The sequence below is a fragment of the Microcebus murinus genome, chromosome 7 (assembly GCF_040939455.1).
Source record: "Microcebus murinus isolate Inina chromosome 7, M.murinus_Inina_mat1.0, whole genome shotgun sequence".
Taxonomy (NCBI): domain Eukaryota; kingdom Metazoa; phylum Chordata; class Mammalia; order Primates; family Cheirogaleidae; genus Microcebus; species Microcebus murinus.
In genome coordinates, this window is record NC_134110.1 from 3,411,156 (window position 1) to 3,434,947 (window position 23,792).

The window sequence follows — 23,792 nt, forward strand, 5'->3', positions numbered from 1 at the left end:
CCTGGGCACTTTTTAAAACTTTTTTGGGTTTGGGATAATGGAAAAGTTTTGGAGTTGGATAGTGGTGAGGGTTGCACAATAATGTGCATATACTTAAAGACACAAAAATGATTAAAATGGTAAATTTTGTGTTATGTATATTTTACCACAATTTTTTAAAAAAAACAACTTGTTCAGGAGACATTATACCCAAGAACCAACTGAGAAAGACAGTCACAAAGGGATAAACCAGCAAATGTGATGAAGCACATAAATTCAAAAGGAAACTTGAGTAAAGTGCATCAAACACTTGGCTTTTGTGATGGTTTTGAAAATCAGTAGATTGCAGAATTATGCAAATGGAAGAGATGGCTGGTGCCAAGAGAACAATGCATTGTAGGTAATAGAAAGCAAATTTCTGAAAGGAAGAGTCAGTTCAAGACACGACCCTCAGGGCACTGACCAACTCAGTACAAGGTACAACAAGCCTTTGCTGGGTGCCTGAGGGATGAGGAACCGCCAAGAACATGGGGAAATGGGACGTCTCTGCAGGACTCTGGGGACTCTGAGGGGTACAGCAGCCTCTCATTTTGCGTGAGTAGAGAGGTATTGTCTTGATTCAAAGTGATTTTCTGAAGACTATTTTAGTGTTCTAACTCTGCAGTGACAGAAACTCCTGGAGACCTCTGAGGAGCAAGCAGTTGGAGAGGTGGTTAGAAATGCCGTCTCATGGGTGCACTCTTTCTGGGCCTGTCGTCAGATCATGCATCTTTGCCCTGCACAGGAGCTGGGAAGAAGCTGGCGGTGGGCCCTAGGCACGACTCAGGTCTCAGGGGAGCCACACAGACAAGCTGGAACAGACAAGGCCTAAAGCCACTGGGCAGCTGAGACGAAACTGGGAGCTCCCGGGAAAGGTATTACTTACCACGAGAACCCCAGATTTGCAGGGAGACCTCACTTAGAACGACTAGTGGATCAGCTGAGCTTTACTGGAAGCAAAGATTCTAGGAACCAGGACTACTGAGGCCTCCCAGATGGGGCTGGGGAAGAGAGTGGGAGTGGGGCCGTGTGCCTGCTCAGCCGACCATGCCAGCCGCGCCATCTGCGGCTAGTCTGGCGCGTAGTAGGCGTTCAGTAAATATTTGCCACGTTGAAATGAATTGGAAACACACTTATTTCTATTTTGTATTAATTGCTGTTTGTTTGTTTGAGACAGGGTCTCACTCTGTCGCCCAGGCTACAGTGCAGTGGCATCATCATAGCTCGATGTAACCTCCAACTCCTGGGCTCAAGTGATCCTTCCTGCCTCAGCCTTCCAAGTAGTTGGGACTACAGGTATATGCCACCATGGCTGGCTCATTAAAAAAAAAAATTGTTTTTAGAGATGGGGTCTTGCTGTATTGTCCAGGCTGGTTTTGAACTCCTGGCCTCAATCCATCCTTCTGCCTCGGCCTCCCAAAGTGCTGGATTACAGGTATGAGCCACCAGGCCTGGCCCTGTTTGTGTTTTTATTTGCTCTTAGTTTACTGGCAAAGAGTTATACATCAATTTTGAAGTTGATACTTGATTCAGCTAGGTCCAGCTGAAGGGGTTTGACCACACCTAGAAGAGAATGGGCCCTGGATACTAACAGCTACTCTTTCATCCTCACGGGCTCCCTGGCCTCCCCTGATGATTTCTTCATGTTTTCCTCAGCCCCACCTCTGTTCGTCCAACAGGCTCTTCCTGGGTTCAGATACGGACTTGGTGGTGGCTCCCAAGTGTCTGTTCCAAGCCGTGTAGTACCTGTAGTATCTAACTGCTCCAGGACATCTCCTCTCATTTGCTCCTCAGATTCCTGCATCTCAGTATGTCCAAAATTGCCCTTCTCTCGCTCCCTGACTTGCCGCTGCTCCTCTCCCTCCTGGAGTCCACATATCCTCAAGCGGTATTGCCCTCAGCCAGTGTCTCCATTTGGAAACCTCAGTGCTGCCTGTGACCCCACCACCTTCTTACCCATCCCCAGCGCTGGTGAGTCTGCCGCAGGCGTGGCTCAGGAGCCTACCCGCTCCTGTCTGAACCTGACCCATCCCAGCTGTTCCAGATGCACAAACAGGCACCTCTCTGTTCTGCTGCTGCCAAGCTGAGGCAAATAATCCACGGAGCTCCAGTCTCCCTGAGAGAGCTGGCAGACCTTATAGTTAATCCCTTCTGCCCTGGGCTCACAGGAGGTACTGCACCATTTGGCCTCACAAGTTCCTTGGATTTCTTAGTTCTTCTCCAGAGCCCCAACTCTTATGAAAGCCCAGCCAATGAGCTAGGGTGTGTTCCTTGTTGTTCCCCCTAGTTCCCAAACTCCTGGGGTCCTAGGTCTACGTCTGCTTCTCTCTGGGCTGGGCGCTATGAGGGTTAGGGCAGTGGTTCCCAACTTTGGCTGCACATTGGAATCTGGGGAGTTTCGAGAATTATAATACTGGTGCCTGGGCACCTCCCAGACCAATTAAATCATTCTCTTTGGAGGCGGGCCCCTGGCATTGGTATGGTGTCAAGGCTCCCCAGGTGATTTGAATGTGCAGCCAAGGCTGAGAACGGCTGGTTTAAAGCATGTATTTCCACTCTCCATGCCTTGGAGCCTCAGAACTGGGCCCACTCTCCAGCTCTCCCGACTGGCCCTTTCACGTTCTCCTCCAGGAATAGCTTAACCTGGAATGACTCCGTGATGTCCTCAACTGTCTTTCATGCAACAATTCATCCATCTACTCTGGACCTGGCAAAGGGGAAACAGATATAACTGCGTGCTCACAGGGGACATCTGTTGTCTTGGCCACCACCCTGCATTTTGTAACTTGATTTTCCTGTGGGTGTCTTTCCCAGGCTCACACCCAGTCTGCACCCTCAGTTAGAAGCTGCCTCCATACCTCATCCCGGGCTGCACGTGACCAGACGGAGCCAATCTGGACATCCCAGTCCCCCAGCCACAGTGTTGGCCCAGGAATGGGCCTCTGCCCCAAGGTAGGCCAGGCAGACACAGTGAGACTCAATTCTGAGACTTTGGTTTACGAATTTGCTAGACTTAAAGTGAGGCTAGAGCCCAGAAGAGAGCTTATCTGAGCATGGAGTCCAAACAGAACAAGAAAAACCCAGGGAAGACCCTTCCCTTGAAGACCATAGCCTAGTGGAGGAGACTCACCTGTTGATACCTCCAAAAGGAGCGGTAAAGGTGACAATCAGCGTGATGTCCCTGGGCATTGGGCAGCACAACCTGGATGCCCCTGGGGGCACTTACAGTTGGCTTTGCTACTCCTGTGCTCATTTCTATTTTTGCCTCTTAGAGTTGAATTCCGCTGGGAGGCAGCCAGTGAGGTCCAAAGTCCTCTCTTCAAGGTTGTTGGATTGTTTCGTGACTGACCCCACTCAACAGCTGCGGCTTCCCAGGCCCCTGAATATGGAGGCTCCTGGTTCTTCCCTACTACTCAGGCTCCCACCCTTACTGGGGGCTGATTGAGAGCAGCTGCATCCTCTCCCTTCCTGGTCTTGGTGTCTCCCTTAGATCCTCCTAACAAGCTTATCCTGCCTCCAGTCTCTGTCCAGAATGTTTCAGAACATTCTCCCCGCTGCTGCCAGAGGAGCTAAGACACAAACCCTACTTTAAAACCTGTACTAGCTCCCTGTGGCCCTCAGGATCAGGTCCAAACTCCTTAACATGACCCCAAGGTCTTTCACAGTGTGGCCCCAATTTACCTTTCGTCCCCAGCCACTTCTCGCCACACACTATCGAGCCAATCACATGAACATCCCTGTTATTCCCTGTACAAGTCATGCCTTTTAATGCCCCTGTGCCTGAGCATGTGCTGGTCTCTTTGCTGGAAATGCTCTTCCATATCCTCTGCATATCCTGTAGGACTCAGCTCACACGTTCCCTTTTTGAAACCTGTAGGCAGAGTCGTTATTTCCTGGTACTTTATTCATACCTTGGTTACATTATATTTTGCTTATTGAGGACACAGACGGACTCAGAATAGGTGCTCAGTTAAAATTAAACAAATGGGCCAGGTGCGGTGGCTCATACCTATAATCCCAGCACTTTGGGAGGCTGAGGTGGGAGGATCACTTGAGGCCAGGAGTTTGAGTCCAGCTGGAGCAAGACCAAGATCCCGTCTCTACTAAAAATAGAAAAATTAGCTGGGTGTGGTGGTGTGTACCTATAGTACCAGCTACTTGGGAAGTTGAGGCAGGAGGATCACTTGAGCCCAGGAGTTTGAGGTTGCAGTGAGCTATGTTGATGAAACTACACTCTAGCCTGGGAGATAGAGCAAGACCCTGCCTCAAAAAAAAAAAAAAAAAAAAAAAAAAGGGAGGGGGAAGGGAATGTCATGTGAATGCATTGCAGATGAGAAGACAAGAAGTGTTTTGTGTAAATTTTGTTTCCATTTTATATAGATGTAATGATAGAATATGTGTTGAAGTATGTACTAGTTGCAGCATAAAATATATTTCTTTTTGTGGTTTGCAGTTAAAGAAAAACACTGATTTCAATGGCCTACCTTTATAGTTATTATCCAAACACTTTCAAGTCCTCAGGTATCACCTGATAAATTACTTGTTTAGCATTCTATATGCTCAGCTTCCTAATATTGCCGATGACTATATTGCATAGAGGATTTGGAAGATAGGAGACTCCAAGACTACTTTCTTTTTTAATAAACTTTTTATTTTGGACTACTTTAAGCTTTTGAGAAAAGTTGCAAAGATAATACAGAGAGTTCTCTTATACCCTCCCTCACCCAGTTCCCACCAACATCTTACATTACTATGGACCCTCTGTCATAACTAAGGAATCAGCACAGGGACCTTACTATTAACCAAACTCCAGACTTTACGTGGATTTCACTAGATTGTCTTCTTCCTGTCCCAGCATCTAATCTAGGATCCCACATTGCATTTAGTTGTCATGTCTCCTTAATCTCCCCTGGGCTTTAAGCAATTTCTTTCTCTTTTCCTGTTTTTGAAGACCTCAACAGTTTTGAGCCGTAGTGGTCAGGTATTTTTTAGAATGGCTCTCACTGTGGGTTTGCCTGATGTGTTTCTCATTAGACTGAGCTTACGGGTCAAAATGGGAAAAAATGTCACACAGGTGAAGTGCCCTTCTCATCACATCCCATTCGAGGGATACGTGGTGGCCACGTGACATCACTGGTGACACCGACCTTGATCATTGAGGTAGTGTCCTCCAGGCTTTTCCACTGTAAAGTTACTATTTTTCCCTTTTCATCATGCTCTGTTCATTGGAAGCAATCACTAAGACACTGAGACCAGCCTACTCTCAAGTGGGCATGGGGTGGGGTATTAAACTCCACCTCCTGGAGGGGGAGCATCTGCCATAAGCAAGATTTGGCTCTTCTCCCCTTATTTATGTATTCAAGAATTTATATCAGCATGGAATCATGCATATTTATTTCATATTTTGGGTTATAATCCTATACAACGTTATTTTATTGCTCAAATTGTTTCAGCTTTGGCCACTGGAAGCTCCTTCCGTTGACTCCTGTGTCCCTTCAACACGCCCCACCTTTAGTCTTTTGAGCACCTCCTTGCTTTCTGGTACCTCAGGATGCTCCAGTTTCATCTTGTATTTTCCCTGCCCCAGACCTAGAACCAGCCGTTTCTCCGGAAGCTGTCGTGTGCGAGGCAGGAAGCCAGAGCCGTGGAATGTAGTTACCCGGTTAGAGAGAGGGCACACGGGGTTCCTCTGCTCAGGACGCCTGGGAGAATTACGGGCCATAAACAGGAAGGGCACACGTGGAGCTGCTCCTGTTCCCTTGGTGTCCCAGGCTGGGCTACTACGCTCTCCAAGGAGTTACCACAGTTCTCTGATGCGCCCCAGTCAGACTGCAGAATGCTCCTCAGATTCTGGAAGCCTTTGTGCCCGCAGAATGGCAAGCACTCCGAGTGCCGAGCTTGTGCTGGTGGAGCCCGGCCTCCCAGCCTTCACTTTTCCGGTGCTGTTGTTCCGCACCTGGCTTCCACCCCGCCGCCTCTCCCTCACGCATGCGCAGCAGACGTCCTCAACGTCCTTTAGCAAAAGCAACCCACCCGGCATGGCTTCCCTCAACCTCTCTCGCCTTCTCCCGGGAAAGCACCTCCTCTCCTCACCAAGGCTCACTCCTCCACCTGAGCCTGGACGCCACCCCCTCTTTCTCACCTCTTCAGCCCTGTCCCTCCCCCACGGGCTCCTTTTGCCCCCTCTAAAAGGACTCCCAAGTCTCTTGGCCTGCGGAGACTCCTCTCGTCTTACCTCAATCTCCAGCCGGCACAGAATCTCTCTCCCCTTCACTTCAGGCTTCTGGAAAGAACAGACCTCACCGACCATCTCCCTTGACTACTGGGGCCATGGAAACCATGGAGACGGGAGATTTTCCACAGAGGAAGGGTGACTGTACTGGCTTCTGTGGACGGACCCTCGGGGGGAAATTAAGTGGCCTCTCTGTGGGGAAGAGTCAAGATGATGAAATACGGCCAGGAAGGACGACCCCAGAAGATCAGACTCAGTGCCAATGCCGTCTTGGAAAGCTCCGGAGAAGCAGACCCCACCTGGGCCTGGAGTAGGGGTGACGGGAGAGGAGTGGAGGCCGTTCCCTACGGGGGTGGCGGCCAGAAGCTGCAGGAAAGGAAGGGCATCCATTTCCAAATCTTGTCTAATCCACTGTTTTCTCTCCTCACCCCAGGGGAAAGCCTTTGTCCCAGAGTGACGGCCACTTTAATCACGGAGTATTTAGCCTCCCGTGGGCTCACCACTCCAGCATCATCGGTGACTGCATGAAGCAGCCGAAGTGATTCACCACCCCACCTTTTCAGCCTCTGTGCATCTTGCCAAGGTAGCGTGGGTGTGCCCTTTCCAGCAGTGGAGCGAAAGGAAAGTCACATTCAGGGCTTGGGCCACTACTTGGCACCTCCAGATGAAGATGCTGTCTTCTGGTAGCCCTGCTCCAGCTGAGATGATTCCTGCTATTTTTTCCTCCTCCTGCTGACTTCTCCCCTGGAGCCCCACCAGGAACACCTTCCCTCAAGTACCCCAGATCAGCCCTGGTTTTTGGAATTCAGCTGTGATAGATAAACTTCCCCTAGGGTCAAGTGCTTGTCAGCCTTGGCTATGAACCCATTCTCTTGTGCTCACTGACCCTGGCCAATTTTGTGCTTCTATGGCCTGGCCTATTCACTTATTCGTGCATTCAACAGGTATTTATGAAGGATTCTCAGGCACAGTTCTAGGCACTGGGCATACCATGTCTTTCTAGACATGGCTTCATAGGAGTTTGCAGATGTGTCTGAGAGATACTAAACCAATAATTTCACAACTATACAATACAAACAATAAGTGCACTGAAGAAAAACTGTGAGAGCTCACAATTTCATCTAGGGCATTAGGTAAAGCTTCCAAAGGAAGTAATAGTTTAACTGAAATCTGAAGAATGAATAGGAATTAACGAGGCAAGACAGGATAGGAGAAAAATCTTCCCAGACTGGGAGAAGAGCAAAGGTCCTGGGGCTGAGAGAACGGCCAGCTGGCGCGCAGACAGCAAGGTGGAGAGCGGCAGGAGAGAAGGCTGCAGAGGGCAGTGCGGCCTGGCAGGGCAGGGCCTTGGTGGCATGTTCCGAGCTTTGCTCTTTGCTCTTCACCCCAAGGACAGTGGGAAGAAAGCCACTGAAGAATTTTACTCAATCAGATGTGTTCAAGAAATCACTGACCACAGTGTGAAGCATAGATTGGGAGAGGGCCGGTGCCCCGTGAGGATACCAGGGGGGTTAGAGGTAAGGGCAAGGCTGGAGTGGTGGCCCTGCTCTATCTGCTTGTCCCTTGACCTTTTACTGTCCTGAGAGGCACATGTGTGCCATGTGTTCTCAGCAGAAGATGAATGATCCTGTGGAAGGCCCAGAGGGGGATGAAGGTTAGCTTAGCCCCAAGGTAAGTCTCAGTGCCAGCCCTTGGTAGGGACGCAGGACATGATGTTTATAAACGGGATTAAGAGAGCTAGCTTTTCTTCAAGTTCCACTTTTGCCACCCCAATTTTCTTTGCTCTAAAAATAAAGCCAAGTTTGAGAAAGCTTTCTTAAAACTGGTGACCCTGCAGCTGGGAGTGCCCGCCCCATCTTCACCCAGGGAAGAGACCAGAGCACCTGCTGCAGGTTGTAGGATCCTTCCTGCAACGTTGGCTTCCAGCATTTCATGGTGGCTATCACCCTAAGGCCACCCGCCTGGCAGTGGGCAGGAAGACGAAGGTGGGCTTCGAGGAAGGGCACGGCCATGCCCATCTTGGGTTCTGGCGACCTGGACTCTAATCTGAGCGAATGACCTTGGGCAAATCGCTTACCCTCCTTGGGCCTCAGTTCCCCCATCTGCAAACCAGAGGTAGCCTCAGAGTCCCCACCAGCTGCGAGAGGGACTTCCAGTGCGGCGGGCGGGATGCTGGGGCACTGCGCCAGACCCGGGCGGGCCGCGGGCGGGGGCGCGGACGCGGGGCCAGCGAGGAGGAGAAAGGCGCAGCCGGGCCAGCAGCGGCCACGCGCGGCGGCACCGGGGCCGCACACCGCGCCGCGCCCCCCTGTCGGCTCGCGGCGGCCGGGGGCCACGAGGTTACGTAAGGCGCGGGCGGGGCGCGGGCGGAGGGCGGGGCGGACACCGCCCGAGCGCGGCCCTCCGCCCGCGGCGGCCCAGCCCCCGCCAGCCCGCGCCTGGTGGCGGCGGCGGCAGCGGCAGCCGCGCAGCCCCGCGCAATGGAGCGGCGCCGGGGCTGAGCCGGGCGCGATCGGGCCGCCGCATGTGCCGCGCGGGCGGCGGCTGCCGAGCAGGCGGAGAGCGAGCGACAGGCCCCGTCGGAGCGGCCGCCGGAGCAGCGCCGGAGATGGGGTGAGTGGGCGCGCCCCCGGGGGTCTGCGGGCCGCGCCGGCGCCGCTCCCGGGGCTGCGGCCGCCGACCCGCGCCCCCGCCGGGAAGCGCCCACGCCCGGCTGTCCCGCCGGAGCCCGGGCCCTCCGCTCCCTCCCGCCGGCCAGCCCGGCGCGGGCACTGGCGGGGACGGAGTCGCCGGCCTCCGCGCCTGGCCGTTCCGAGGTCCCCCGCGCCCCGCGGGATCAACTCCGGGCCTGTGTGCGAGTGAGGAACAGTTCGCGGTTCCCCGTGGCTGGGTTCGTCACAAGGAAAATGGAAATCGAAGTTTTCCTGGAAAGGGGACACGCCGAATCATGACGAGCCTCCAGCGCGGCCGCCGCGGACTTGGAGTCCGCTTCCAGGGGGCTGAGGGCGGCTGAGGGCGGTGGGCTCCGCGGGGAGCGGGCGAGGCGTCTGCCTTTGACACGGCGAGGGATGCTCGGGAGGGAAGTTGAAGCACTCCGTCCAAGTGACTAACGCTTCTGAGTGTATAAAGTCATTTGAAAGCGGGACTGCTTTCTCCTCGGAGTCTCCTCAGACTCCTCGGAGTCTCCGAGCGGAGGCGCCGGGAGGCGGGGAGCCACCGCGCGAATAACACCGTCAACTCCTCACATCTGCGCCCCGCGTGAGCCGCGTCGGAGGGGACGCGTAGCCGGGGAACGGGCTTAAGCCCATTGTACGGGTGAGGAAGCTGAGGCTCAAAGTAGTTCGGCGACTTCCTCGGGGTTGCAGAGCTCGTGAGCATTTGTGGAAGGGGAGTGTTTGAATGAGCCAGCAGAGGCAGGGCCACCCCCGGGCCGTGGGCATGGGGGTGGGCGAGTGAACCAGAGTTTCTCACCTCTCTGTCCTCTGCTGTGGAGCTTGCCATTCTTCAAGCAGACCTGCACAGGACCCGGACACTTCTGCTGGGTGGGCCTAGAGATCGTGCTTTTTCCCCTTTGGGACGGGTGGGGCATGAGAAGCCAGGGGTCTAGGTCTGTCCTGGTGGCCTGACCCAGCCCCCGTGGGTCAGTGGCTTTATTGCACTTTATTCCAGTAAGTTTCTGGAGTCGTTTTATCCACTGAGGCCTGAAGGGTGTTTGGAGGCAGGCCAAGGGGGATTTTGAGGGATGCAAGTGTGAGGACTGTGGGCCAACACGAGCTGGACAGGGTGACAGAGAGGAGGGGGCAGGGCGGGCAGGCAGGGCTGAGGAAGTTAGCTTATGTGCCCGTGCCCGCTGGGAGATGTCACAGGCACAGCTACTGTGGGTGAGTTTACCAGAGGCGCCCCACCTGGGAGGTAGTTTTCCTGCAACATTTCCAGTGTGTCATGGTGGACTATGAAAGGGCTGATCTTTGAGCAGTGGGAACCTTTGAGGTTCTCAGATTTCATAATTAAAAAGTATGGGAAGAAGGAGTTGGAAAATGTAACAAGGTAAATGGAAAAGGTAACAAGATGGAAGATAAAAGGGATCTGGTAATTTTAACTCTCTCTCTCTCTCTAGCCCTCCCTCCCCCCTGCCAACACAAAACCAACCTAACCATCTTGCGTGATCAAAAACAAATATTGAAACTCTGTGGTTGAGAACAAATAGTTCTGTGGAAAGGAAAATGTTTACCCATAAAAGCTTAAAGAAAATGTCAGAAAATAATTTTTGTTTGTTAAGAAGCAGGAAGGAGTAGTTTGGGCCTTTTGTTTAAACAAGGAATATGTCTTTCATGTAATTTTAACATCAAACAATAAGTGGTATATATTACTCACTTTGTGTAGGTAAGCTGGTTTGTAACTCCTACCCACCTCTGCAATTTTTTAATATATTTGCTTCTTCTCTAGTTTATGTGAATGTGCAAACCATGGTTGTAAATTGAGACGGAGCTAAAGGTTGGATAAGCAGTTCGGACAGAGGAGGGTGGAGGGAGCCGTTTTAATCAAAAATAGAACTAATGTCATCCTTTCTGAGAGTTGAGTAGGGTGGGGGGAAGAACCAAGAAAGGGCAGCCAGTAGGAAACTTTGCTGTGATCCTATAGCTCTGTCATGGCTCTACTGTGCAGAGATGACCAAGATTTAAGAAAAAAAAAACAAAAACCTAAACCATCTGAGTTTACCTCTCCACACTTAAGATGCTTTTCCTCCTTTAAATGTTCACTGCTGTTTCCCGCTTCTCTTCTGTGAAGTGTTCTGTGTTAAGTGTGTGGTTTCTCTGGCGAGTTTGTGTTCTCACTCCCCAAGGCAACTATTTCGTACCCACTCCCCTTTCGGGAGCTCTCTGCCCACTCCCTGTGCACACCCCTCGCCTCCCTTTTCATTGACAAAATAGGAGCCACAGACCAAGGGAACATCTTCATCTTCCCACTGCCTAGTCGAGTATGCAGCTGCTGTTACCTTCTCCTGCTTGCCTGTTGTCTTAGTCCATTTGTGGTGCTATAAAGGAATACTTGAGGCTGGGTGATTTATAAAGGAAAGAGGTTTATGTGGCTCATGGTTCTGCAGGCTGTACAAGAAGCGTGGTGCCGGCATCTGCTTCTGATGAGGGCCTCCGCTGCTTCCACGTAAGGCAGCAGGCGAAGGGGGCTGGCGGGTGCGGAGATCAGGTGGGAGAGGAAGCTAGAGGGAGAGGAGAGGGGCCAGACTTTTTTCAGCTTTCATAGTTTCACAGTGGAGTGAGAACTCAACTTACTCTGCCTCCCCAGGGAGGGTATTGATCTATTATTCATGAGGGACCTGACCTCATGACAGACACCTTGCATTAGGTCCCACCTCCAACATTGGGATCAAATTTCAACATGAGGTTTGAAGGCGGGTGTCACATACTCATACCATAGCACCTACTTTGATGGCTGGCCAGACCCTCCTCTTGTGCTACCAGAGGCCAACTCCTCCTGGGGTAGCTTCCGTCCCATCCCTTATCACCTTTTCAGAGAACATCTCTCCTTCCTACCCTCCTCTCACTCCAAGGTCTTTCCATCAGTAGAGGAGCACGCATTAGTTCAGCACTGTCCAGTAGAACTTTCCGCACTGCTGGAAATGTTCTATATCTGCATGGTCCAGTACAGCTGCCACCAGCCCCATGTGGCTGTTGGGCACTCGAACTGTGGCCAGTGGGACTGAGGACCTAAACTTAAATTTAAATAGCACATGTAGCCAGTGGCCGCTGTATTGGCCAGCACAGCTGTAGCCTCTCCCATTATACCCTACATCCCTCTCTGGTTTCTGTTCTACCTCTTTGCTCCCCTTCACCTGAACACATCTCAAAAGATAAGTGCAAACCCACCAGCCCTGTTCACTTTCTTCTGCCATTTGTTCACCCTCCGCACTCCACAGTCTGGCTTCAGCCCCCACGTCTGCGCCCGCACTGCCAGGGCAGGGGTGGTTGTGTGGGGTCAGACCTCTGCCCTCATCTGGCTCCACCGCCCAGCGGCCACTCCTGCCCCATGAAACAGGCCCTCTCTGCTCCTCAGGCCCCACTCTCTCCTGGCTTTCCTCTCACCCTCCTGGTCGTCCCTTTGTGGTCTCCCTGTTGGTTGCCGCCCCTTTTTCTGAAGCCCAGTGATGGAGTTGCATAGGGACCGGTTCTGGTCCCTTTTCTCCGCCAACAGTCTCTTAGGTGTTGCTCTCCCAGCCCCCTGTGGTTTTAAATACCATCTACAGGCAAATGGCTCCTACGCTTTTATTTCCAACACAGACCTTCCTCAGGGCTCCATCTCTTGTATACGTGGAGCTCTGAGTGTTCTTCTGTTCCCCCCCTTCCCCATCCCAGTCAGTGGCCCCCGTCCACTCATTCTCCTCCCACACCTTGCATGCCTGCCTGTCAGTGGTCCTGTGGGTTCTACTTATGGAGTACATTCACCTCGCCCGACCACAGTTCCCGCTCCATTCCTGGCCACCTCCACCTCCTTGCTGGATGGATCTTCCTAGCAGGCCCCCAGTGTCCCCTCCGGGTTGTTTCTAGTCCGTTCTCCACACAGGAGTCTGAGTGACCCGCTTTTAAAATTGCAAATCAGATCATGTCACTCTCCTTAAATACCTCCGGCTGACAAGGTGCTGGCCTCTGCCCCATCTCCAGCTCCTTTGGCCGCACTGCTGTGGCCCTCACTGCTTTCTACTAACACAGACTTTCTCCTTTTCTTGCCCTGCCTGAGGTCCTTGAATTTGCTGTTCCTTCTGCCTGGAATACATTTGCCCTGTCTCTGCCAATAGCTTCCTCCTTCCCTTCCTTTACCTTTTGGCATTAGGGTCACCTGCTCAGGGTCTTTCCGACTATCCTGTCTGGAACGCCCACCCTCACAGCTGCCTAGTCCTGCCTTTGTTTCCTGCAACTGCTGGCCACAGCATACCTGTGACCATGTGGGCTTTGTTTACTTATTTATAATCTGTGTCCCCCCAATAGTATCCTGCAAGGATATGGCCTTTTCTTTTCCTCTAGTGTATCCCAACCCCTAATGCAGCATCTGGCACCAAATAGGCCCCCAATAAATAATTTTTGATTGAGTTAATGCTTGAGTGTGGTGGGCAGCCTTGCTTGGACGCTGGCCTGGAAGTTGTGATAATTTTCGGGTTACCTTTTATATAGCTTACTTAATTGGGAGTTGCAAGGGCCAAGAGGGAAAGAGATCACATTTGGATGCAGTTTTCTTTTAATGCTGAAGCAAGCCATTTAGCTTTTATTGTGACACGGGTTAATTTTCAGGCTGTCTGCTGTCACTCGAGTACTGGGGCTATAAATTATCTTTTTACTCTCCTGCAAAGGGCCAGCAGCAAAGCCAGCTGCTGCTGTGACTTTTAGCTGATTCTGTCAGTGTTTATAAACAAGATCTACTGTTTTACTGTTTGGCTTCATTTTACAGTCATTTACTTTGTTCAGCCAAGATTACCTTGCAATGTACAGATGCCACAATCTTGGTTATCTGACACCCCCGGCCGCCTTTCGGTGCTCTATACTGATGAACTTGCTTTTGATGTTTATTCCTTCTTTAATTTTCCATTCCTCCTGAATCACACCAGACTGTATAGTTCCAACAAATTACAGGGCTTTTCTTTGGGTTCCAGTTGGCTAAAAAAGATATGGTCTCTCAGCTGTTTGGAGGTGGATTTGTCTTCTCTCATCCTGTGGGTTTTTTCAACACTCTAAGCTAAATTCATTCAGCCCCTTTTTCTTTTTTTTTTTTTTTTTGAGACAGAGTCTCGCTTTGTTGTCCAGGCTAGAGTGAGTGCCGTGGCGTCAGCCTAGCTCACAGCAACCTCAAACTCCTGGGCTCAAGCGATCCTCCAGCCTCAGCCTCCCGAGTAGCTGGGACTACAGGCATGCGCCACCATGCCCGGCTAATTTTTTTATATATATATCAGTTGGCCAATTAATTTCTTTCTATTTATAGTAGAGACGGGGTCTCGCTCAGGCTGGTTTTGAACTCCTGACCTTGAGCAATCCGCCCGCCTCGGCCTCCCAAGAGCTAGGATTACAGGCGTGAGCCACAGCGCCCGGCCTCAGCCCCTTTTTCTGTAAGGCAGTTGGCGAGTTAGTTCCTGCCCTCGTGGAGTTTATATCGCAGAAAGGGAGATAAACCACGCGCAAAGTACTAGCATTGTGTGTGAAATGCTGTGAGCTTGCACAAAATGTTGTAACCCACAAGGTGTCAGAGGTGGTGGCAGGTTCCCATTTATTGGAGGGATTTAGGAAAGATGCCCCAGTATACTATGGGGAGATGCTGAAGGGCAGTGAGCATTTAGGATCACCTGATTCATTTATAAAAACATCTCTGCTGGGTGCGGTGGCTCACGCTTATAATCCTAGCACTCTGGGAGGCCGAGGGGGGCGGATCGCTCAAGGTCCGGAGTTCAAAATTACACTGAGCAAGAGTGAGACCCTGTCTCTACTAAAAATAGAAAGAAATTAATTGGCCAACTAAAAATATATGGGAAAAAAATTAGCCACTTATGGTGGCGCATGCCTGTAGTCCCAGCTACTCCGGAGGCTGAGGCAGGATGATCGCTGAGCCCAGGAGTCTGAGGTTGCTGTGAGCTAGGCTGACGCCATGGTACTCTAGCCCGGGCAACAGAGTGAGACTCTGTCTCAAAAAAAAAAAAAAACAAAACAATCTCCATTACTGTCTGAGTTCAAAAATTACACAGGATGTGGAATAGAGTAGGCACTACAGAAGTATGTACTGAATGAATGAACTAATAAACATGAATGAATACTGTCTTTGGGCTTACTTTTTAAAAGTAAATACATAGTTTATTAGATAACAAAGGATATGGAAGTGGACTAGAGAATGTCACAGTAGGATAGGGATTTGTAGATAGGGGATAGAATTAGAAGACCTCACTGAGAAGGAGGCGTTAAGGACCTAAAGGAAGAAGGAGAGTGAACTACGTAGGTATTTGAGGGAAGAGTGTTCCTGGCAGTGTGAACAGCACATGCAAAGGCCCTGAGGCAGGAGCACGTCAGGCTTGTGCGGGGAACGGTGAGGCTGATGTGGCTGAGGCAGAGTGAGTGAGAGACAGCATGGAGGAGAGGAGGTAAGGGAGATAGCAATGGCTAGATTATGTCTTTGGGTTGACTTTTACTTTGGGGAGATGCTATCATTCTTGTTGGAAACAGTCGTGAAATTCCTGGGCTTGAGGGTTGTTAGGACAGAGTAGAGGGCACATTTGCTGCTTCTGCACAGTCATCTCCAGGATGCAGATGGTTTGTTTTTGTCTAATGGACTCAGTGATTTTTGTAAATTATTAGGTTTCTTTTCTGTAATGGCTCCTGAGGAACTTGGAGCCAAATATGTGGTCACCCTGAGCAGATTTGTCAGACTCATTCATTACCTTTACTCCTAGCTTAGCTTCATGGCCCTTCCCTCATTTGCCTTTTCCCTTTCTCCTCTACCACTTTTCAAAAACAACAACCAAAAAACCAAAATGAAAATAGCTTTGCTTTTTTCTAATAATAAAAATATTACACGTTCATCCTAAAAAATAACAGCATAAAGAAGGAAGTGAAAATTGCTTGTCATCCCACCTCTCAGGCATCACCTCTGTCAGCATTTGATGATTTGATGTCTGTCTTTGCACCTTTTTCCACGTGTATATGTCTGTGTATCTACATGGATGTCTACATAGAGTAAATATATTTTCAACAAAATGGAATCATTTTATACATTTGTTTTGTAACATAATTTTTTTCATCTTAAAATATCTCGAGTGGACATCTTTCCATGCCAATAACTATAAAAATACATCGTCATTTAAATCCACACCTACTTCTGATTTGTCATTTTGCTGAATTTATACATCTTTGTAAACCTGCTTAAATCCTTTCTAGAGCAAGACAGGGGCTTTTCTTTCTTTCTTTTTTTAAAGACATTTTGACAATTCTTAAAGCAGTTGCTTGTTTTAAATGAATTACTGAAGGAAAGAAATGGTGGAGGAGACCAAGGTCACAATTAACGTTGGGTAATTTGCAGTGCCTGTGTAATTTGGGGTGAGTCACCGCTCCTTAGTGCATCTTAGTAAGAACATCAGGGATTCATCCTTGTTGCTAAGGGTGGTTGGTGGACCGAGACCCAGCTGCTCAAATTGTTTCTCCTTGTTTGGAAATATCAGGGCAGAGTAATTCTGCTGTAAGACATGGATGAGAAGGTTCTTTGCAGGCAGGGAGCACCCCTAGCCACACCTGGAAGGCTCCCTTCTCATCGAGCTTCAGAGGCTTTGTGTCTGGTGCAGATCACACCCTCCTTCTATGAGAGTTCCCTTGGCGAGAGGGTTGGCAGAGACACATACAAAGGAAGGACATTATATTCCCTGCTTTAGTTGTAAGGAAAATTTAAAAAAAAAATTTTTTTAATGATAAACCCTGGGCAAACCCAGTGACATGTCACTTCAGCCTGCACAGGCGTCTGAAACCTTTGGAGGAGAAGAACTTCGTTTTGGCGCATGGGGTCAGGAGTTGAGGGCTAGGGCTCCTTGTCGTTCATCTTAGTCAAATATGACACGAATGGCAGTTAAATAGCATATTTACAACAGAGAAAAGGAATTTTTCCAGGATATTAGAAATCTCTGGCGTGCTAAGTCCTGACTTTATAGGTCTTACAAGTTAGACTTTGTTTTTTTCCCCCATGAAAATAAATTGAGCAAAAAGAACCATTGAGCAGAATTGGGGCAAAAAGCTTCCAATTTGCATTGGTTTTGATACACTGGTCTCTTAGGCATGGCTTGTTATGTGTCTGCATTTTCTAGGTATTGTGCGCACAGGCTGCCCCCGAGTCGTATTTATAGGTTTGGGGGTGAGAGCTGGCATCAAGATCCGGTTTCCTAGCGGGGTACGTCTTGTGTGGGAAGAGCGGCAGGGTGGGAGCGTCTCTGAATGCGTGATGAAGGCTCCAGTAGTTCTGCCACCGGGGTGCTGTTAGTCATATGGTATCATTCTGGTAGAATTTATTTAAATTATATTTCAAATTAGCTTGTTAGAATAAAAATACGCTTGTGGGGAACACATTTAGACATTTGTCAAAGACTAGAGAGATTTTTTTTTTAAAACATTTTTATTCATAAGCCTGGTTGATAGTCATTATTATTCCTCTAAGGAATTGGGGACAGTGGAGTCCCCACCCCTGTGCAGATGAGCTTAGGATAAGGCATTGCCACAGCCAGGAGGAGTTAGCCTGAGAGCCCTGCCTGAAAAAGCCCTTTAGCACGCAAGTGGCTCCCAGCCAAAGGAAGGCTGGAGCGAGCCTGGGTCCCAGCTGGCAAGGGGCTCTCGGAGGCCCCTTTCTTTGTCCTTCCTGGGGGAATCTCAGTCCCGATCACCAGTGAGGGGCAGGCCGAGCCCTGTCTGCCCTTAGTCCTCCTTTAGCACTGGGAAGTCTTGTCTGTGGGTTATGGGATGGGGGCGCCCACAGGGATCTAATTAGTGAGGAATATCGCAGGCCCCACTGCCTAGATGTTGGGTCCCTCTTGGGATCTTCTATTGGCAAAGCTTTTAATTGGAGTTGTTTAGGTAAATGGAGAAAAGGAGAGTTGCCCTGGCTTCTGTCCTGGGGGAGGGGGTGACGGAGAAGGTCCTCATGGGGAAAAGGAATGGACCTGGTTCCAGGATGCTCCAAAGGGCAGGAAAAGGAGCTCCCGGTGGAGGTGGCATTGAGGCATGTTTCAGCATAGTTGGTGTGAGGAAGAGTTGTCTACCTCCTCCCGGTGGACTTCGGGTAGACGTGGCTCGCCAGTGCTGAGTTCATAGTCACGCAGGGCTACCTGTGTCGGGGGCCAGGGAGGATGGTAAGTACATACGGGTCAAACCCCCGCCCTCCTTTGCCCTGGCTGGCCGTGTGAGCTTGGACAAACTTCCTTGTCTTCATCTCTTAAACAATTCCGGTGATTAAATAGAAAAATGAGTGTAAAGCATTTAGCCCAATGCCTGACACAGAAGAGCTCAATAAATGGTGCAAGTTTATCGTAGTCATCATCATCATGATCATCATCATCATTTCTTCTTTGGGTGGGAGATTGGCTGGTGACCCTTTAGGTGCCCTCTGGAGTTAGGTGGGTGGTCAGGGATGAATCCTTCTGTCCCCTTGTCTTTAATCCCCTTGGGCACTCCCTGAGTCTTCAGCTGCTCTGTAGCCCCCTGTGGGACACCTACTCACTTTGCTCTCAGGCCTGAGCAGAGTCAGCGCCCTGTCATCAGGTGATTCAGACGATGTGCGGCTTACCCTCCGAACTGTCAACTCATGTTGCTAAGCCTCTCAGGTGATGTGGATGGAAGAATGTACCGACCAGAGGATGGGGAAGATCAGGAGAGCCGCTCACGGATGTCAATTAGAAAACCTATCTGCCAGCCAGTTGCCTTCATGGGGTGGGGGGCACAAGTGTGGGCAAAAGAGGAGGGGTGCCTAGCCACGGTGGCATTAGACTAGGGATTTGTGTTGCTGGCCAAGGAACCCTTCATCTGGGTCCTAATACCATCTGGGTACCTAATACCATGAAAGAGAAAAACACATGTAACATGCCTCACTGGGGATAGAGTTAGAAAGCTCGAAGGTCTTTCCTATGTGTTGCTAAATTAGGACATAAATTAAGCTACCATTTACTGAGAACTTGGTTGAAGTCACTATGCAGAATGCTGTCTATACAATATCTCATTTAACTCTCCCAAGAATGCCACTTTCCTAGTTGGAGAAACCAAGATTTAATAACCAGCTTCAGCTCTCAGCCAGGATGTGGCAGAGTTGGGAATTAAGCTCAAACCTCTTTGAGAGCAAAATCCATGTTCTGAAGATGTACTTTTTGGAGTCCAAAGCCCCATTGAGAGCCACGTGGGAGATGGACTCAGCTCTTGGTTGTTGGGGTGAGAGACAGGGAGAGGCTAAAACATCAGTGTGGGTGTTTCTAGGCCGTGTGACACATAGCAGTGATGTCGACCGAGACTGGGAATACAAGTGCAGATGTATTTCTTTTGGGGGAAATGATAGCAGTTCAGTGTTAGGTAGGTATGGTGAATTTCCACTTGTGCTGGGCTATCCACAGGATGTCCTCTGTGAGGAGAAATTCAACTCTAACTCTCAGTACTTAGAGTGGAGTCAGAGATACAGATTGGGGAGCCATTGCCTCTGAGATGCACTTGACCCCCACAAGGAGGGAGCAGGGAAGGAGAGAAGCCAGCGAGTGGGACTAAGAGGTGGTGAGACTCAGAGGAAGGCTGGTGGCGAGGGGCATTGCAGAAGTCTGGGGAGGGAGGCTAAAAGAAGGAGCGTCCTGGCAGGGTCAGAGGCCTGTGAGAGCTGAGGGGGTGCTGGGACTGAGGAGGTGGGTGCTTTAAGTGCCACTGCGGCAATGGGGCTGAGGGCACTGGTGGACTTGGAGAGCAGCTTCAGCCAGCTGCAAACCCATTTGCCAGTGAAATGTGCTTAAGGAGCGTGGGGAGGGAGTGAAGGGGTCTAGCTGATGTGATGTGAGGGTGAGTTGGGGAGAAGGACGGTTGGTTTCTGTTTCATAAGGTGAGCATGTTGGCAGGCCAAGGGGAAAGAAAAGGGGAGATTGAAAATAGCAGGGAAAGGTGAGAGGCAGTGGGGCTGGAGGCAGGAGGGGTCTGGATCAGACCTCCCAGAGGGGCCCTGGAGGATCATCCTCAGAGACCAGGGACGGTGCATGTATGGAGGCATTTTTGAGGCTGCGGCAGGAAGGGGAATGGGTGAGCAGGATCAGCTGACCTTTCCTTGTCAGTGTGAGCGAAAGAATTGATCTGAGAACTAGGGGTAGATCAAGAAAGAAAGGAGGTGGGTTGATACAGCTGGTTGCAGGCGTTGGGACAGGGAGTTAGTTGAGGCAAATACAGACGTGTGAACAGCCTTCAGGGGGCAGTTGGAGATTCAAAACTGTGAGTTTGTAAAGGTGCCAGTGACCACAGGTAGATTACGTGCCAAGCAACCAGGGAGCAGGAGCAGAGGCAGCCAGTCCCGGCGGGACAGCCACCTGATCCGACTCTGAGTGCTTTGCCGTCAGTAGCTGTGGGGAGCACTGTGTGGGGGAGGAGAGCCTGCGCTATCTCCCTCGGTCATCTCGCGGGCCTCGCTTCTCTGAGTAGCCAGTCATTGTTCTGTTATTAATAATTCTTCCAGACCTTTTCTAAAAAATGCATTAAAATTCTTACCAGCGTGACCTCTCTGAGTAATGAGATCGGTAAGTTTATTAACCTCTGTGAGAAGTGGATTTTCTTGCTCCATGGGAGCAGATAATCTCTTGGAGGGAATGAACATTAATGCGCTGACCCGAAGGGCAGAGGCAGCGTGGGGGTGGCTTGTCCGGGTCCCTCCCCCTCATCTGACTTGCGTGTGTCTCACGGAAGATGGGCCGATCGCCTCGGCCCACTCAGCGTCCAGCAGCAGCCCAGAGTCGAGATGGTCAGAGACACCGAACCATGACACATCCAAGGTTCTGGCCATGAGTCCCCTTCACTAAGCACGAGAAGGGGAGCACTGAGTCTTATGCAGACAAGAGTATCTAGACTGGGTGTCATTCACAGCGGCTGGGGACCCACTGGAGTTGGGAGGGAAGGTAGGACACCTGCTGGGCCACCGTGTTGAAACACATTCTCTGTCATCGAGGTGCTGGCCTTCAAACCTGCACGTGTAACGGATGTTTGACGTAAGCTACCTGCGAGGAGGCGTCTAGCTACGTCGTGGTCATTCGTGACTTCGTCCTCACTAGTTGGACGTTTCAAGCTGCTACAACCCAGCCCAACCTACCAGCCCCCTGTGTACCCTGAATGTCTGGTCCAGGCCCCTTTATGTTGTTTGTCACATGAAACATGGCATTACAATATGAAGTTGTGCCCACCCATTATCATAATCTGTGACTCCCCTGCCCTTGCCATCCAGACCAGCACTGTCCCACAGCAGTAGGATTATGTGTATAATTTTACATTTCCCAGTATCCACATTTAAAAAGAAACAGGTGAAATTATTCATACCACTATAATCAATGGTGAGTCCCTCTCCCCATGGAGTTTACATTCTAGTGAGGAGACAGACTCCACCTGTTCCTACCTGCCACTCCCAGATAGCATGTAAAAATGGATCCACAGATAAAATACCTGCAGGTCGAGCTCAGTGCCAGAGGGACAGAAGCAAGGGCTGGGACCGACTTCAGAATGTGTGGTTGTGAGATGCCCCTCTGGAGAGGTGACATTTAAGCTGCTGCCTCATGTGGAAAAGGCGGGCAGAGTGTTCTAGGTGGAGGGAGGAGCAGGTGCAAAGACCTTGAGTGGGAAGGAGCCATCTGGAATGTTTGGGGAACTGCAGTCAGACCAGCAGGGCAAGGCTGCAGTGAGTGGGGGAGGGCGCCCGTCTGGGGTTGGAGAGAGAACTAGGCAAGGATGAAATCGGGCAGGCCCTTGTGAGCTGCGGCATGGACTGTGGATTTTATTTGATGTGCAGTGAGATTGCATAAGATTGAAGGGTTTTAATAGGGCTGTGGTATGATCCTTCAGTATTTTTTTTTAATTTAGTTGTTTTGGACGGGTAGAGACAGGGTCTTGTTCTGTTGCCAAGACTGAAGTGCAGTGACACAATCGTTGCTCACAGCAGCCTTAAACTTCTAGGCTCAAGTGATCCTCCTGCCTCGGCCTCCCAAGCAGCTGCCTGGGTAGTTTTTTATTCTTTGTAGAGACAGGGTCTTGCTGTGTGGCCCAGGCTGGGCTTGAACTCCTGGCCTCACTGATCCTCCTGCCTCAGCCTCCCAAAGTGCTGGGATGGGCATGAGCCACCGTGCCCAGCCCTAATATTTAAAATTTTTCTTTATTTTTAAATTTTATTTTAGAGAGGGAGTCTGGCTGTGTTGCCCAAGCTGGTCTTGAACTCCTGGCCTCAAGCAAGCCTCCTGCCTCAGCCTGCCAAGTATTGGGATTACAGGCAAGAGTCACTGCCGCTTCTGCAGTTTTGAGAAGACCACGCTGGTGCTCTGGAGGACGCACTGGAGGGGGACGAGGGTCGGAGGAAGCAAGGAGACGGGCGAAAGGTCTCCAGGCCAAAAGTGGATGCTGGCTGAGGCTGACAAGGCCACGAGGAGAGGGAGAGAAGCAGATGAGCTTTGCAGGGCGTGTGGAGTTGGGTTTGTCAGAGCTTTCAGATGGGTGGGGTATGGCGTGAGGGGTGAGGGAGGGGGGATTAGAGGAGCCCTTGGGTTTGGGTTGTGCTGCCAGTGGATGTGGGGAAGCCTTGGCGGAGGAGCGGGTGGGGACAGGGTGAGGAGACAAGCTCAGCAGCAGCACGTCAGCTCAAGGGTACGCGTGGCGCTGGGCAGAGGCGGCAAGCGTGTGAATCCAGGCTCAGCGGAGGTCAGGCGGGAGGAGTCTGGGTGAGGCCGCTGAGGCAGGGAGGGCAGGCGGAGGAGGAGAGGTCTCAGGCCCAAGCCTGTGTCCTTCAGGTGGCTGTAGTGGAGGAGTGGCCAGTGAGGAAGGAGGAACGCTGGGGTGGTGGCAACAGGGTGGCAGGTGAAGTGTCCCAGGGAGGAGTGTTGTGCATTGATGTCGAGCACTGCTGAGAGGTGGCAGCATGGCCGCCGTGGGTGCCCCTGACCAAAGCCCAGGCAGGGGAGAAGTGGGGCCCAGGGCCACGTGGGTTGGAAGGTGAGTGCAAGGCCGGGAAGAGGTTGTGGGGCCACTTTTTGAGGAAGCGGACTGTTAAGGGAGCAGAGAAGTAGGAGAAGAGCGTGTGAAGACGGGAACCGCAGCACGCGTGATGCCGTGATGCCTGAGGGCGCCAGGCCAGGCCGCGTGCTGCGGGGGAGGTGCGGCGTGTTTGGGTGGTGAGAACCCGGCTTCTCTTCCGTAGAAAGCTGGGGGTGCGGTGGGCTGGGGGTGGGGTGCAGGGCAGGTGTGGGAAGCTGCAGGAGAGGGGCTGTGGAACTGCTGTCTGGGAGTGGGTGGCAAGCCCACCAGAGAAACACAGGCCTGGGGCCACTGCAGAGTGACAGTCTGAGGTCAGGAAGGATGAATTTAGGGTAGAACTTGTCCACCCAGTTTTCTGCTCTTGCCCAGTGGCTTGGGTGTGGTGTGGCGAAGGTGGGTGTCAGGGCGCATCAGGCTGGGGCTGGGCGGGGTGGGGGTGGGGGAGGCATCCTCGTGGGATCAGTGACCATGGGAGACCTCGGGATGGCTTCGAGCCATCTGAGGAAGATGGTGACGTGGGAGGTGGCGGGTGAGGAATGGTAGCGAGTAGGGGGCTTGGCGGTGTCTCAGGTGGGAAGGGCCTGCGGGTGAGCTGGGAGGACGCGGTGTGGGCGGGAGGCCGGGGCGGCTGTTCCTGTTTCTAGCTGAGGAAGGCGCGGCACTTGGCTGTGGGCAAGGACCACTGCAGGGAGCGGGGAAGGAGGCACGGGGCAGTCACAGTCGAGGAGCTGAGTCTTGGGGCCACCCATTGGATGGGCAGAGGAGGCGGCCGGGCCAGAGGC

At 51.4% G+C, this 23,792-nt stretch overlaps 1 protein-coding gene across 1 annotated transcript in view; it reads left to right on the forward strand.

Annotated features, from left to right (window-relative positions):
* The first annotated feature begins 8,661 nt into the window (after nt 1-8,661).
* HOMER2 (homer scaffold protein 2) overlaps nt 8,662-23,792 on the forward strand; it is an 83,542-nt gene continuing 68,411 nt past the window's right edge. Inside the window, exon 1 of the mRNA XM_020289124.2 lies at nt 8,662-8,863. Within this exon, the coding sequence (XP_020144713.1) occupies nt 8,775-8,863 (89 nt within the window). The 5' untranslated portion in view covers nt 8,662-8,774. The remainder of the gene's footprint in view (nt 8,864-23,792) is intronic.